We start from the raw sequence: 16,149 nt of genomic DNA, 5'->3' as shown, positions 1-16,149 counted from the left end.
TCTCTCTCTCTCTCTCTCTCTCTCTCTCTCTCTCTACCTCGGTTGCTGCGCATCTCACCTTACCTTCAACATGGTATCAGAGCCATCGTCCTTGGGAGCGTGATCTCATGCCCTGCGCCAAGTTCGAGTGATTACAGAAAAGGTGTGATCGATCTTTGTTTCGAAATAAGTAATACAGATCTTATAACAAATCTGAGATCTGACAAATGTCATGACTCAGATCTGTAATCAGATCTAATGGTTATGGTGAATATCTATATACATGTTGATAAGTACGAGTGCTGAGCAAAAGTCGTGAAACTGATTTTATTTTGGCTGTCGTGATTTATATTGCTGGGAGCAGCTGTCGTGAATACCTTTATCCATATTGACATGCCTTAGTATTATTGCAAGATAGATTGTAAAATCTCCAGCTTTCCTTTTAACCTCTATTCCTGGAAGGATGGCAGATAAGGTCATCTTTGTCTCTTAAACAATCTAAGGTGTCTGTTATGCAAAACCGCAACAGAAATGAAGCAAACCATAGGATAAAGAGAAGACACAAGATTCAGGTGGTTCAGTACTCAGGCCTACATCTATGGGTGAAGGAGGAGCAAGAAATCCACTAGAAAATGTGAGGAAATACAGAGTCAAGATATAGAGCTCTCAAAACCTTAATTCCCAATACACCCAAAACTCTCATGCCCAACTCTTAAAAGGAGGCGGCTATATATATGACGGCGGGCATAAAACCCCAGTCGGTACAAAAGGGAAAATTATAAAACTAGTCAGGTCCATACCACGGGGGCTCCGCCATCCCCGCACCCGCCCCCAAAAAAAAAAAAAATCCCCATTGCACGGTCATCAAAATATTTTGGGTCGAATCATTGATCGGAGCAGGTCTAAAATTCAAGACACCCAGAACAGTGACTCCTCATCTTTCTATTAAAATTACCCTCTTTCTCAACAAAATAGGCTATACGAAAGATTCCAGTATACCACCTATTCGCTTTCTTAAACAGATCAAAGCCATGGAGACACAACACTAATGCAACACCTAGAACACACACCATCAAGTACAATAACATGCAAGATCAAAAGCATACTGTGCTGGTGACTAACAGGTTGCTGCCTCACAGCCACATGAAAGAAGCAGCTCGATGAATCGAATGCAGTTCCAACACCAAGTAAGTATTCAAAGTCGTAAACAAGATACGATTCCCCTTCCTCATTGAGAAGCAAAACAAGCACATTCAAACCTTTGCCTAAGTTTAATAGGAAGATTAGTAGCACATGCAAGCGCATCTCTCACTACGTTTGAAAACCGACTGCAAGAATAACTACAGATTACAATCTCATGGCTGAGGATTAGAACTTGATATTTACACATGAAAATCTCTAATCATCTCTTCCATCCATGGTGGCATTAATGAAATTGCTTCTAAAGCAAACAATCAATGTTCCCACCAACATATTCATCGGTACGCCAATTATAATTGTCTACCCATCTTTTCACAACACCAGGAAACTAGTCAAAAAAGATGTCTAATTAGTAAAATCAAATACCCACCATTTAAAAACAAAAGATACATGCACATGGAACTTCAAGAATTGTTGATGTGTAACACGACAAAGTTTCCAATCAATACTCTAATGAAACTTCAAAGTAGCGATTAACAAAACTGCCAAAAATAGAAAGATACGAAAATGGTGAAGTACCAACAAAAAATAAGGGGAAAAGGAAATTAATGGGTTCTGGATTCAACACCAAAATTGGTTCAAAGAAATAATGGCACAAATCAGAAATATACCAAGAGAGGGGTCGACCGGGAATAGTCCCCACACCATCTTTGGCAAAATATATTGGGATTCAGCAAGTAGGGAATATCAATACCGGCTATTATTCTCGGTCGCCGACTTCACCAGAGTGTCGAATTCGGAGAAATAGGACTCTCAAAATGGCGGGAAGGAGGCTAAACGTAAACCCCGGTTGGGAATATGAGAGGGTGTAGGTTAACAAAGAACAACCACGTAAGAACTTTCTTGGCTTAATTAAACAGTAAATTTCAAATGACCGCCAAACTTTTTAATCCTAATTAATATATCCTCAAAAAATTTCTCATTTTTTTAGAACAGGGAGAGTTTCATTAAGGCCAGCATTTTGCTCTTCATCCCAAAACAGTATTCAAGTTTCTAAATTTCTTGATATGGGCCTTAAGTTACCGTTTGGATGACACCCAAAACCCAGTTATAAACTTAGTTTTGTACCCAAAACCTAACCAGGTTTTGGTGTGTTTGAGTAACACCAAAACCTGGCTAAGTGAAAAAAATGGGTCCCCCCAAGTTTACAACCTGGTTTATCGGAAGGCACCCCCTCCCAACACCCTCAACTCTCTTTCCCTCCAGCCACCGCCGCAACTCTGGCCGAAAAATGACCAGACTAGTACCCCTATCGTGAGTGGTACCTGTCAGGCCATTTTTCGGTCGATATCTGGTCGATATGGTGTCGTTAGGATGGGCAACATCATCCCGGCTAGTGGGTGACCGGAAAATGGCCGTCCTCCCCTTTTTATTTTTTAGTGTTTCAACCATTTTCCAACCACATATATGCTGGACCATGACTGGGATGGTGTCGCCCTTCCTAGGCAACACCAACCCGACCATTTACCAGCAGGTGGGTGATCAGAAAATGGTCGGCCTCTTTTTTTTAGTTTTTTTTAATATTTTGATTATTTTTCGGCCACCCTCCAGCCAAAAAATGACCGGGATGTTGCTGCTAGTGCCTGAGCAAGGCAAAACCCTCCCGGCCATTTTCTGACCGATGGGTGGTCGAAAAGTAGACAACCTCATTTTTTTCCTTTTTTTTTCTTTGTTTTTGGATTTTGTCACCCAAACACCTTGTAATCTATGTTTCTGGTTTTGAGGCAAAACCAAAAGCTTCTCATAAACCTGGTTTTGCCCCTATCATCCAATTAGGGCTTAAAGAGCGACATGTTCTTACCATTAAGCATTAACTAAATTGAGTCAAATGTCTAAAATATCACCCTCTCTTTCCTAACTCCAAAATATTATAAAAGCACATTTTCTAAATCCAAAATATTATAAAAGCGTATGCAAAGGTAACAAGTGCAAAAAATTGAATGCTTTATAACTTTTTCTTAAATTGACATTGTTGTTAAGTGGATTGAGAATGTAATTAAAAATTTGTATGGGTATTTGCATAGGATCTTCATTTTAAAAAAAGACTACTAATGTGCTATATAGCCCATTGTAATTTCTTGACAAAATAATCACTATCTTAACTCTCTCTCTCAATAAGCTTAAAATAAGCAAACTCTTTTTTTTTTTATATTTACACGAACAAACTGCCCCTAAGAAGAATGACCTAGCCACGCTGGCTCTATGATGCAGTACATTTGGACCAATATGATACATGCGAGGAGCTAGAGGATGATTCATCATTGAAGATGACTCGCTCCAAGAAAGCATAATCAAGTATACCTAAAGAAAAAATGACTCATTTGTGCCAAAATAGGGTATAAGAATATTTTTATCAATTTATATTTTTGTATTTTTGATCTTTTTTTATAATATCTTAAAAACTTACTTAGCTGGCTTAGTTTCAATTTTTATGATTTTTAGAACTATACAAATATTTTTTTTGTTTTTTAATTAGATATCGGGTTCTATGGATCTGGATAATTTTAGTGTCTATTAAGATCCGCTTTGGTACTAGAGGGTGTAGAGGTATTCTTCATAGATTTTTGTTTTTTTTTTCAGCAATGAATCTGAATCTTGAATCTACTTTAATCTTTGGATTTAAAATGTTCAATCCACCCAAGATTGGATCAATGAGACATTGGACACAGAAGACATGGCATCTTGGAGTAGCCAACCCAAGAGAAGTCAATTCATTGGCTCGGCATTAGCCAAAGGAGAGTAACCTGAGAGGACCACTCTCTATGATTTTAAAAGTTTATAATTGGCCTAGAAAGGAGAGACAAATCATTATGTTGTGTTTCTCATTAGACCTTAAGTGAGGTGGCTTCCCATGAGAGTTAATGAAGTCACATTGCCTTTTCTTTTCTCCATGTAAGACTACTAAAAAAAAACATTGAAAGCTGAGAAGGAAGGTGTTATCATCACAAAAATTTTCTCCTCTCTTGCGAGAAAGAAACGATCCTGCGAGTCAAACTCGACCAAAGTTTTGAAAAATTGATTTTGAAAATTACTCGCCTCCGTTTTGAAAATTTACGGAAAAATTTCGTGGAATGGGATCCGCTTGTCAGTACGAGGTTCAACCGTTCCTAGCGTCTTTACCAGGGGTAATTGAATCAAAGATCAAATGTGCGCTTTGACTAAGTTAAATTATCTAAATTATGCTCTATTTTTCTAGAATGCACAAAGAATCAGGCTTGTGCTATGAAATTTAAAAAAAATGCAAGTTTGAGAAAATATGGTGTTTGCTTGAAAATTTGAAATATGCTTGGAAAATGATTGGAAAAGTACTTGAAAATTGAATTCTTGGGAAAATCATTGAATTTCATTGGAATCGGAAATTGAATTGGAAAATGAATTCTTAGGAAAACTTGGACTTTGAAAAAATTGATTTTGAGATTTGGATTTCTTTTCTGAGGAAATAGATTTGAAAATTCTGAGAAAATCAGGAAGTTCATGGGAAAATGATTTTTGAAATGGAAAATGGATTCTCAGGAAAATGGGAAATCTGAGAAAATCGATTTTTGAGATTGGAAAATGAAATTGAGAATGTAGAAATCTTGGAAAATCTTAATTTGAACTTGGAAAATACTTCTAAATCTCATTTGAAAGTTCAGAGTTCTGATAAAATCGAATCTTGGGAAAGACTTGGAAATTTTGGGAAAATTGTTTTTTCTGAAATTGAATTGGGAAATGAGTTTAGAAATAATGCAAATTGAATGAATGAATATGAATTTGAAAGAGAATTTCATTGAGAAATTGAGAAATCCTTTTGAAACTTTGAGAAATGCAGTGCATTTTTGAAGTTAGCCTAAGAGTGTAGGCTGAATGTGGCTAATACGAAGATCATAAATCTTGGTTTTCTTCGCATTCTAACTATGTCCATAAATACGAATCCCACCGAGTTTATAAACTTTATAAGAGTTTGTGCATGTGTCATTCATGTCAACCATAGTGATTTTGGAAAATGTGTATATGCAGCATATATCAAATATCAATTTTTTCAAAAATCAAACTATATGCAATGCAATTCTATTCTAAGCTGAAAAGTAACTCTTATTCCAAATTATTATAACTTGATATTACATTGAATTGAAATAAAAGAATAAAAGAATAAAAGCTAAGTCTTCTTCTTAGAGGTTCCTGCAAAACTAGAAAACAGTGTTAGCACAGAAATGTAGGTTTTTATGAATTTATCCGAAAATATTAGAAATTATCAGATATTATTCAGATATAAACCTAAATTCATGCCCCCCTTGATATAAACATGGGAAATAGGAAATAAATTTTGAAAATAAACTTGGAAATTCGAAATTGGGGTCAAAATGACCAAAATGCCCCTCATGACCTTGAAATCAGGGGTTTCTGAAAGAATTTTTATAAATTTTGGAATTTTGAAAATCAAATAAAATAAATCAAATATAATACGATGAAATATAATGATATACATGAAAATTTATGGAATTAGAAATTGGAATTTCGAAATTTAGGTCAAAATTACCAAAATACCCCTCATAACAAGACTATGTCCTTGAAACCAGGGTTTTCTGAAATGAATTTTGCAAAAATGAGAAATTGAAATGCAAATAAGATTGAAATTAACTCTAATATGACATGACATGCTTATTTATATAAATAAAACCCTAAAATGGCGAAAATATCATAAAATATTGAATTTAACTCGATTTTTGCCTCTGAATTTAAAAATAAACTCACATACAAAGCAAATAAACTTGGAATTGAGCCAAATTTGGCATGGACACATATACTAACTCTATAAACAGAATATAATCGAAAATCTATTTTTTTGTTACTTTCTTAATATGGAAAATAGCTAAAAATCCTAAAAAATCCAGAATTTTGCCTAAAATGTTGATTCTAAATTAGATTTCGGATATGAAACTTCCATAAAAATTTCTCAAATTTTATGGGGTGACATAGGACAGTAAGGCAAAGATTTTTTTCTTTAGAGATTCTGGTTTTGAGCTATGGTTGGATCTGGACAGCTCCGGCAAGTCGGATCAGAATCTGACGACTCTAGGATTTAGGGCAAACAGATAGGTTTCAAGAGAAAATGTGGGAAAAATAGCAGATTGATGGGAAAATGGTTGAAATTGTGAGAAAATATCTCTGACAAACAGAAGCAAATTTCTTCTTTTTACATCATTGGAATTTGGGTTACGGTTTGGAAATATGCACACGGTTATCAGAGACCTAGATCTTTGAAAATTCTGGATATTGGAATCTGTCAGACAGAAACGATAATTTTGATAAAAATACTTGGACAATTTCAAAAATTCCCAAATTTTGGAAAATGACAGAGAAATGGGTTAGGAACAACTTTTGTGTTGTAAGTTTTGACAGACAACTCATGGATTGAACGGACACAGCACATTAGGGTCGGTCTATACCCTGACAAAGAAAAATCAAGGTTTTCCCAAAAGTCTGGAAAAATTGATTTTTGACAGAGATCAAATCTGCTTATAAAGATCCTAAAATTTTCAGACAATTAGTAGATTCCACCACGAATCTACTACAATTTTTAGGAGAAGATTAGGATCTTCCATCTAGGAGATCTTGGATGCTTTTGTCTGCTAAAATAGAAGTTGAAATTTCGGGAGGGTTCAAAACACGATTTAGAGTTCGATCTATTAGAGAGGGTTTTGAAACTCAAATCAATTTGGGTTTTTGGCAGGATAACACAGACAGATCAACTTAACTACCATAAAATTTTTAGGATTTTTAAATGAAAAATTTAACACGAAATTATAATTAGACTACACGCATGGATTTAAATTTACAAACTATCAATGAAACTTTAAAAAGATAACTAAATGAATGAAAAACAAACTAAACATGTCTAAAACATGAAAGTTATATGATAGAAAATAAGAAAACAGAAAAAAAATAAATAAATTGGGGAGGCATGCTTGAAATTTGTTTTAGCTATTTGGAATAAGGGGCTTCATCCATTGAACGGATGGACCACCTCATCCGTATAGCCCTAAGTTCATGTAAAACATAAAAAAAAGAAGAGAGAGCTTATTACCTTGGCTTGGTAGGCTGGAGCCAATGGAAGGTTGGTCGGAGTTGCTTCGAGGTCGATGAAGAGGCTGCAGTGATAACTGCTGTAGTGGAGTCGCCATGGTTGAAGGAGGAGCTGCACAGGTAGCTGTTGTAGTGGAGTCACCAAGGTTGAAGGAGGAGTTGCACCGGTAGGTGCTATAGTGGAGTCACCAAGGTTGAAGGAGGTAGTGCTGCGGCTGGAGGAGCTAAACCAATGGAGAAGGCTGTTGCACCACTTGTTGTTGTGTCTGCTACCAAGGCTGAAGGAGGTGCTTGGTGGAGATGGTTTCCAAGGAAGAAAGTGCAGCAGTGGGGGCTGCAGCCCAAAAGAGAGAGAGAGAGAGAGAGAGAGAGAGAGAGAGAGAGAGAGAGAGAGAGACGTGAATGCCTCTCTTTCCTTTTTTTTTTTGTTTTAAACTTAGGCCTTAATGAATTAGGGCTAAGGTTTTTTAATGAGAGGCTAATGAAAAGGAAAGAAAAGCACGTGAATGGGCTGGAGAAGGGAAAGAAGAAAGGGAAGGGAAGAAAGAAAGAAAAGAAGAAAAATGAAGGAAGAAGGAAAAGAAGAAAGGAAAGAAAAGAAAAGAAAAAAGAAGAAGGAAAGGAAGGGAATAAAGAAAAGGAAGGAAGAAGGAAATGGGGCTAGAAGCTTGGTCGACCCCCTTGTGGGTCCCACCTCCTCTCAAAACGCAAAATAAAATAAAAAAAAACAAAACAAACAAATAAAAAGAAAATTGAAAGGGAATAAAAGAAATATTTTTTTTAATAAAAGGGAAATGTAAATGAATAAGCCATCTTAGAGTGAGCTTATTTTTCAAATTTAAAATTCGTTTTGAGAATCTTTGGGGTAGAATAGTCTTTTTAGAAAAATTTCCGGACGAAACGAGCTATTTTTGGCAATTTTTGAAACGAACTCAGAATTTGAAGTTTAATACCCCGTTGCGAAGCAGATCCAATATAGAATTTGAAATTTTAAGTTTGAAAGAAATCCAGATTGTTTTTCTCGAGAAAATATTTCCAAATTTAGACTCCCGGGGGTAAAAATGTCAATTTTGGAAACCCAGGGTTTGAAATTGATTTCTGAAAACTTTTAAAACTCAATCTGGATTGAAATTTATAAAATTGGAGTTCTGGACTTCGAAAATGAAATGAAATGTTATGAAATGCTGAGAAATGATATGAAATGATGAGAAATGACATGAAATGACATGCGAAATGCTAACCGTGAATAAAGAATTTTGGATATTAGACCTCGATTGACACTTGTACCAGTTCAAAAAGTATTAAAATTGATAAAATTTGCAAAATAATTAAAGAAATGGTTTTCGGGCTCTACCGGGCCAGAGTGACACTGAAAATTAGGGTTTTAGCTGGATTGAACTGGATTGAGCTGGGTTTTTGAGTTTCAAAACTCGACTGGACTCTCCGACTAATTTTTCAAGAAATACTGTCATTTTTAGAGAAATGGTACAGAATGGTCACTGGATTGGAGTGAATTATGAACCAGAGCTAGGCTTAAGCTAAAACAAAGATCAATAATACTGACATGAACTAACATCAAAGCTCGAACACTAGCTCAACTGACTGAACTCAACTCAATTTCAGCTGAAAGAGTTGAAACAGGCTAAAATGGGCTCCTAGACACTTGGAAATAGTTTTGAACTGAAACTGCAACACTTGAACTCCTGGTGAGCTCAGGCTAGACTTAGGGAAACATGACTGACTGTGAATGACTGACTCAAAGACAATTGGCTTGGATTTGAGTGAGAAATGAGCTCATTTATGAAGAAATGATTCCATTTTGGCAGGAATGGTCAGAAATGAAAATGGTTTGTTCATTGTGAACTTGAGTGAGCTTGAAATGACTGATATTTTAACTGTTCTAAACTGACCAATGAGCTTGGTTGACTCTGACTGACTGGGGTCTGGGATGACCTAGGGGTAAAATGGTAATTTTCCTAATGAAAATGGGTAAAGTGGTTACTTTCTTGAAACTGACTCGGGGTTTGACTCCTACACTGACCTAACAGGGTTGACACTACACGAGGAGGTTTGTTTGAAAATGGATGAGGAAAATTTGGAGTGGTTACAGATGCCCCTCTTTGCTACTAATCCGGTTTAGGGCCGAGCTTAGTGACAAAGAAAAACACACCAAATTTGGGCTATAAAAATGCCTCAGTTAGAAGGATCTGACTGGATACGAAGAAATTATCCTTGATGATAATGATAGATATGAAGTGGAGAATGAAGAAAAAAAATTTACTTCAAAGAAGTAAGATTCAGGTTTTGCCCTTAACCTGGATGAGACAAAAAATACCTCATGTAAAAACAAGGCTCAGGTTTAACCCTTAACCTGACCAGGGAATGAAATACCTCATCAAAATGAGGCTCAGGTTTAACCCTTAACCTGACCGGAAAAATGGAAATAATGAGATTCTCGAAAGAAGAACCCATGATGGAACTTTTGGACTTCCGCACAATGAATCTGATAGGGGTTTTGCAAAAGGATGAAATTGGGGTCCCTAAAGCTTGAAAAGGGGTTTGATTTTGGGCACCTCATTGCTGAGACTAAATAACTTTTGAAATTGATGACCTTTTGCGAGAAAATGATTGATGGCTTAACCTCAAACCGAAATTGGACTGTCTATGGTGGGACAGTGGGGACACAGGAAAGCGTGTGAATCTGAGAGCCCAGGCGCTCAGATTATACCAACAGAAGGGAAAAAATCTTGAAAACTCTCGTTATCAAGTCCTAAAAGGGATAATAAATGGTGTCAGGATGCGCCAAAGATGAACCTCAAGCTCTCGCTTCATGCTAGAACAACTAGAAAATATTGTCAAAATGTTGAAAATTATTGTTGATTCAAAATAATTGAAAGTGATGCACATTATTTTGAAAATATTTCCTCTTTTCTACCTGAGGTATTACCTCCGATTGAGCTTAACTCCGTAGAATTAATATTCGAATTCAAATTGCTTGTAATTGACTTTCTTTCAAGAAAACTATCAATTTTCTTGACATGAACAGAAAAGAGAGTATTCTTGATATTGTGAAAGCAATTGGTGAAAGAATATTGATAATAGAATTTCACAAAATTAAAGAGGATTCTTGACAGATTTGGCAGTCTAATATTTTGAGATTCTTTTCTCATGATGATCTTTCTGCCCACTTTTTTTTTTATTGGCAGAATTAGAGCTCTCTTGGGTTTTTGAGGATTACATCATCCTTCATTTTGGAGATGTCCTGACTTTTCTCTCTCTCTTTTTTTTTGGGAAGGGTACGTCACAAACTCCTTCATCTCAGAGATGTTCCGATCCTTCTTTTCTCTCAAGAATTATATTGACGATTATTGCCTCATTGATTAGAAATCTCTTGGTGATAGCAGAAATTAAATATCCTTTAGGGTTTGTCGAGAGGCTCATCGCAGTCACCTTCATCTTGACGGTGATCTCAACTTTCCCTAGAAGGATCCGTCACAAACTTCTTCATCTTGGAGATGATCTAAATCTTCTTTGGCCCTGGGGGTCTAACTCGCATAATTCGTCTTCAACTTGACGACAATTGAGAGATCCATTTTACAGATATTTAATTGCAGCTTAAACGATTGAGGAAATATGGAAATTGAGTGGATTTTTCTGTGTCTCCCAGGATATTTCGACTGCCTTATTTTCCAAGAATGATCTTTAAAAATGTGCCATTGACTGCGATCAATACCGATCACTTATGACTTTGCAATAATATTGAATTTTCTTTGTTGGCCATATCGAGGATCTATTCTTCATCTTTTTAGTTGGCCAATAGAAAGATTTTGAATTTTGAATCTTTTTTCGCGAAAGCTTTGTCCTTTCGAAAGTAATACTGAAGGTATTCTAAGATAATTCTTTTTGTACAATAAAGATTTTGAAATCGACAAGTATTTGACGACAAATTGACAAAATGTTCTTGAAATCCTTTATGAAAAAAGCATTTGAAGCATGACTCAACATCCATGACAAAAATTTTCTTCTCCTTTCCCCAAAGAAGAAGATTCAAAAATGGGAAATAGAAATTATTTCTCTCTTCCCTGAAGAGGAGGTGAACAAAGGATAGCATGCGAAAATAACGAGCTCTCTCGAACTCTCCCTGTAAAAAGGGTCTCTCGCAAGAGAAAATGACTGAAATTGGTATTGAGTGACCAAAATGTCGAAATTGAAATTTGGAAATTGGAGATTGGAAATTTGGAAATTTGAAAATGGGAATTTTGAATTTTGAATTTAGAAATTGGAAATTGGAAATTGGAAATTGGAAATTGGAAATTGGAAATTGGAAATTGGAAATTGGAAATTGAAAATTGAAAATTGGTTGACCTGAAGGTCAAAACTGGAAGTCAGAACTTGGGTGACCCGGAGGTCGAAATTGGGAATTGGAACTAATATAAAGATTGAATTTGAAAGAATGACCAATACACATACATGAACTGGTAAAATAACCAATGCGAGGTTAGATTTTGTAAAAGGACCAATTTGAGGATTGAATTTGGGAAGGACCAGTGCTAAACCGGATTTGGAAGGACCAATTCGAAGATTGGTTTTTGGGAAGGACCAGTGCTAAATCGGGTTTGGAAGGACCAATTCGAAGATTGGTTTTTGAGAAGGATCGATGCTAAATCGTGTTTTAGAAGGACCAATTCGAAGATTGGACTTTGGGAAAGACCGATGCTAAATCGGGTTTTGGAAGGACCAGGTGCTAGACTGGGTTTAGAAGGACCAGGTGTTAAACTGGGTTTGGAAGGACCAGTGTTAAGCTGGGTTTGGAAGGACCAGGTGCTAGACTGGGTTTAGAAGGACCAGGTGCTAAACTGGGTTTAGAAGGACCAGGTGTTAAACTGGGTTTGGAAGGACCAGGTGCTAAACTAGGTTTAGAAGGACCAGATGTTAAACTGGGTTTGGAAGGACCAGGTGTTAAACTGGGTTTAGAAGGACCAATTTGAAGATTGGACTTTGGGAAGGACCGATGCTAAATCGGGTTTGGAAGGACCAGGTGCTAAACTGGGTTTAGAAGGACCAATTCGAAGATTGGACTTTGGGAATGACCGATGCTAAATCGGGTTTTAGAAGGACCAGGTGCTAGACTGGGTTTAGAAAGACCAATTCGAAGATTGGACTTTGAGAAGGACCGATGCTAAATCGGGTTTTGGAAGGACCAGGTGCTAGACTGGGTTTAGAAGGACCAGTGTTAAACTGGGTTTAGAAAAGGCTTAACCCGAAGGTTGATTTTGACAAGATTGGCAAAAATGGTTTTGATAAAGGACTTGACTCGTAGGTCAACTTAAAAAAAAATGATGTTTTTGAAAAGTGTTTGTTGGTCACGATGGGAGATTTTCAATCTTCATCTTTGCGATGACTTTTGGATGACTTTGTTGAGGTCTCAGGATTTATCCCTTATCCTGAATGAGTAGTTTAGGTTTATCCCTTAACCTGAAGGGAAAACTTGATGCAAATGCAAATTGATGCAGATGAATATGAATGAATGCATGCAAATGCAGATGAATGCAAATGATGTAAATGGGTGCACATGCGTGCAAAATGAGAGATTTGTGTGATCCTGCCTGCATATAGGACGTTTTGAAGACAATTTTCAAAATAATGCCCCAGTATAATAGGGGGAAACACACTTTGGATAAAAGAAAAAAAATTGATGTTCGAAGAATGCTCTTTGAAAGTAACAAAGTAACTAACTTTTGATTGATTCAGGAGGAACTCTGAAGAGGGTCATTCCTCATGAAAGAACATTTTGCAGAGAAGGGGAATAAAAAGGTGGCATCAAGCTTATGAAGAAAATTGATTGTTTTATTGATGCACTGAAAAAAAGGTGACAAATCAATGAAAAATAAACGGTATTTACATTATTCCTTCAAAATAATAAAAGCAAGATGGAAAATGGGAAGATGCTGGTATTGTCAATTTTTTTTAAGTGATTAAGGAAAAGCTCGATCAAAACGACTGACTAGTATCCTTTTCATCTACCACAAGGAGCTTTTTGTTGATGTAGTCTTGAATAATGTTCTTGAGGATGAAGCAACGCTCAGTATCATGCCCCATTGCTCGGTGGAACTTGCAGAAATGATCTTTCCATTTCCCTAGGGCAGCTGGAGGATCGACAACCCTTGGAAGTTTGATCAAATCTCTTTCGAGCAGGTATTCGAGAACTTCCTCAAGTGGCTGATCTAAAGAAGTGAATTTATGGTCATAACCCCAACCGTCACGCTTTATCTTCTCTCGAGTGCTTGGTTTCTGCAGGGAGCCAGAAGACTTGTCATCATGCTTGAGGGCATTCCCCCTTTTGCTTTTCACGTTGCTGCTATTACCTTGGCCTGTGGTGTTGGTTGCGCAAGTGGCTCGTACCTTTCCTTTGGCATCTGCGCTATTTTTTGAGAGCGTGAGGTTCTCATATACACCATTTTCTATCTCCATTTCAAGTCATTCAGCTCGTTTTATTAATTCGATGAAAGATCGCGCTGAGGAAGTAGAGATCATGCCTCTCAAAGGTTAGGAGAAATTATTCAGGATGACCGATAACACATGCCCTTCCGATATCAGATCCTTCATTTGATTGCAAGTGGATCTCCATTTGTGAATGAAGTCTCTAGCCTTTTCATCATCTTTTTGCTTCAGATTGTAGAGATGATTGAGGGTTGGTAGCACCTCGGTATTGAATAAGAATCTTTCAATGAACATATTCACTACTTTGTCAAATTCTTTCAGCTCAATCAGATTCACATGTTTTGAATACCACATAGCTGCGGTTCCCTCTAGACTACGAGGGAAACAAAGGAAAAAGCCCGATTATCTCGCTTAAATTTGGCACATTCAGCGAAGAATATAGTCAGATGTGCCTTGGGGTCGCCAGAACCATCAAATTTGATAAACTTTCTAGGGAGATTCTCGATATTATCATCCCCGTCTAAACCATCATAGAAGTCTTCGCTGGTGAAAACTTTCTTGCCCTTGTCGCGGGCCTGCAGATCTCGAACCATTCTAACCACCTCTCTGAATTGCGGCTGGTCAGAGTCATTGACAGACTACTCTTTGAATTTATGGGCTGACCCCTGCCCCTTAGTAGATCTACGGAGTACCTGCTGAGTTTCAATCTCTTCATCTGTACCATCTACTGATTCCTTTTCATCAGTTGTATCAACATGTTGGACACGTTTTTTAGATATCTTCACCTGCTTTTTGACCGTATGACACCTAGCCTTTGGTTTGACTTGGATCTGCTCTGTACTGACTTTCGCTTGTTCTGCCAGCATCTTGGTCATCATCTTTTTTAACATGACATACATTTGAAGATCAATGTCATCCTCGACCTGCTGCCCTTGATTTCTGCCTGATCGAGGCGAGTCCATCTCTTTTTCTAAGGCCGTTGAATATACGATGCCCTTGATTGGTGCAGTTTTCTTCCCTGACCTCGTATGAACCATTAAATATCACGAACGCTCTCTGCAGAGCAAAGTTGAAGATTAGGCTTTTGAAAGAGATTTTGATTGGAAAAAAATATTTGCTGAAAATTTTGGTAGACAATTTGAAAGAATATCCCATTACTAGGGATTGAATCATCGCTGAGATTACGACAATTGCGTTGTCATTCCTTTGCAAAGAAAATAAACAACTGAAAATTAAGCCTTGTTACCTAGGCGAGGTCGTCAAACCAAGAATTGAAAAATTTGCAAGATTTTTATTTATTGAAAGGACAACATGATTGTATCAATAATAAACTTGGGAAAGAGGAGGCGAACATACAATTTGCCACAACTCTTTATAATTAGCAGAGACACGAGGACCGGGAAAAAGTGGAAGAATAACAAAAGAGTCCCAGCCATATCTGGCAGAATGGTATGTTTCGGACCATTGTGCTGATGTAAGGTTGAACTCTGGCATGACTCCTGATAACAGCCACATCTCTATGCGCTTCTGTCTCTGAGAAAACTGTCGAACACACCGCTCTGGATGATAGTAGGCGCAGAAGAATGAACCAAGCAGCTTGAATCTCTTGCCAGGTGTATCTAGGAGGTGATAACTCTCGATCAAAATAGTCCCATACCACTTCTTCTTCCTGCAGATGATCAATCAGGAATCGGTACCGCACAACTGGAAAAAGCACCTTGCCGTTGTATCTGAACGAACTAGCGCTGGTCGGCACATGCTGAAGAAACCAAGACTGAAATGTATAAGTACTTTCCTCAACTAAAATGGACTCTCCAAGCGTGAAGTGGGTCAATCCTCTGTATAGAAAAGCAAGTGCGACCCTGGCTATCGAAAGACGGCTGGTCTGTCGACTTCCCCATCTTCTCAGAAGCTGTACTATTCTGACATCTACATAATTCTGTCCATCTGGAAAGAAAGCGAGTCCCACAGTGCACAGAACCATCGCATGCTGAATTCTCTCTCGAGCTGTCTTGGATAGCGAACTGACTTCCGCGAATGCCCCGTACTGTCGGTAGATCTCGATCAGACACACATATTCATTCTCATTTTCTTCAATCAGTGGCCAAGATTTACGCCCTACCATGTGAGCTAAAGCATCTTTAGGGTCCAGACCCTTGACATCGATCAAGAACTGCTGTTCCAATGGATCGCCAGGCTGACTGGTTGGCTCGGGCAATCCTATGATCTCTGCAAATTCATCCATCAACAGGGTCATCTTGCCCCACGGAAACCAGAACGTGCAGGTGCGCGGGTTCCACCGCTCTGCTAGTGCATGGATCAGATTGTCGTTAACTGTCAACTTTCCCACTACAGATGCCAGTTCTAACCCATAATCACTCAAATGGTCCGGAAACATACGAGAGAAGTTCTTGAACAATGTATAGTACCACCTGGGAAAGAAGGGTCCGGTGCTGAGAGCTC

General features: G+C 37.6%; 1 protein-coding gene across 1 annotated transcript in view; it reads right to left on the bottom strand.

Moving 5' to 3' along the window:
* LOC149818205 (uncharacterized) overlaps nucleotides 1-15,943 on the bottom strand; it is a 37,120-nt gene extending 21,177 nt beyond the window's left edge. The window contains exons 1-4 of the mRNA XM_089986169.1: nucleotides 15,802-15,943; nucleotides 1,086-1,244; nucleotides 935-1,036; nucleotides 357-434 (exon numbers count right to left, since the gene is read on the bottom strand). Of these exons, the coding sequence (XP_089842295.1) occupies nucleotides 357-434; nucleotides 935-1,036; nucleotides 1,086-1,244; nucleotides 15,802-15,943 (481 nt within the window). The remainder of the gene's footprint in view (nucleotides 1-356; nucleotides 435-934; nucleotides 1,037-1,085; nucleotides 1,245-15,801) is intronic.
* Between the last annotated feature and the right edge of the window lie 206 nt (nucleotides 15,944-16,149).

This window comes from Nuphar pumila, chromosome 13 (assembly GCF_984573655.1).
Source record: "Nuphar pumila chromosome 13, dmNupPumi1.hap1.1, whole genome shotgun sequence".
Lineage (NCBI taxonomy): Eukaryota > Viridiplantae > Streptophyta > Magnoliopsida > Nymphaeales > Nymphaeaceae > Nuphar > Nuphar pumila.
This window is presented reverse-complemented; position numbering and strand designations above follow the sequence as displayed.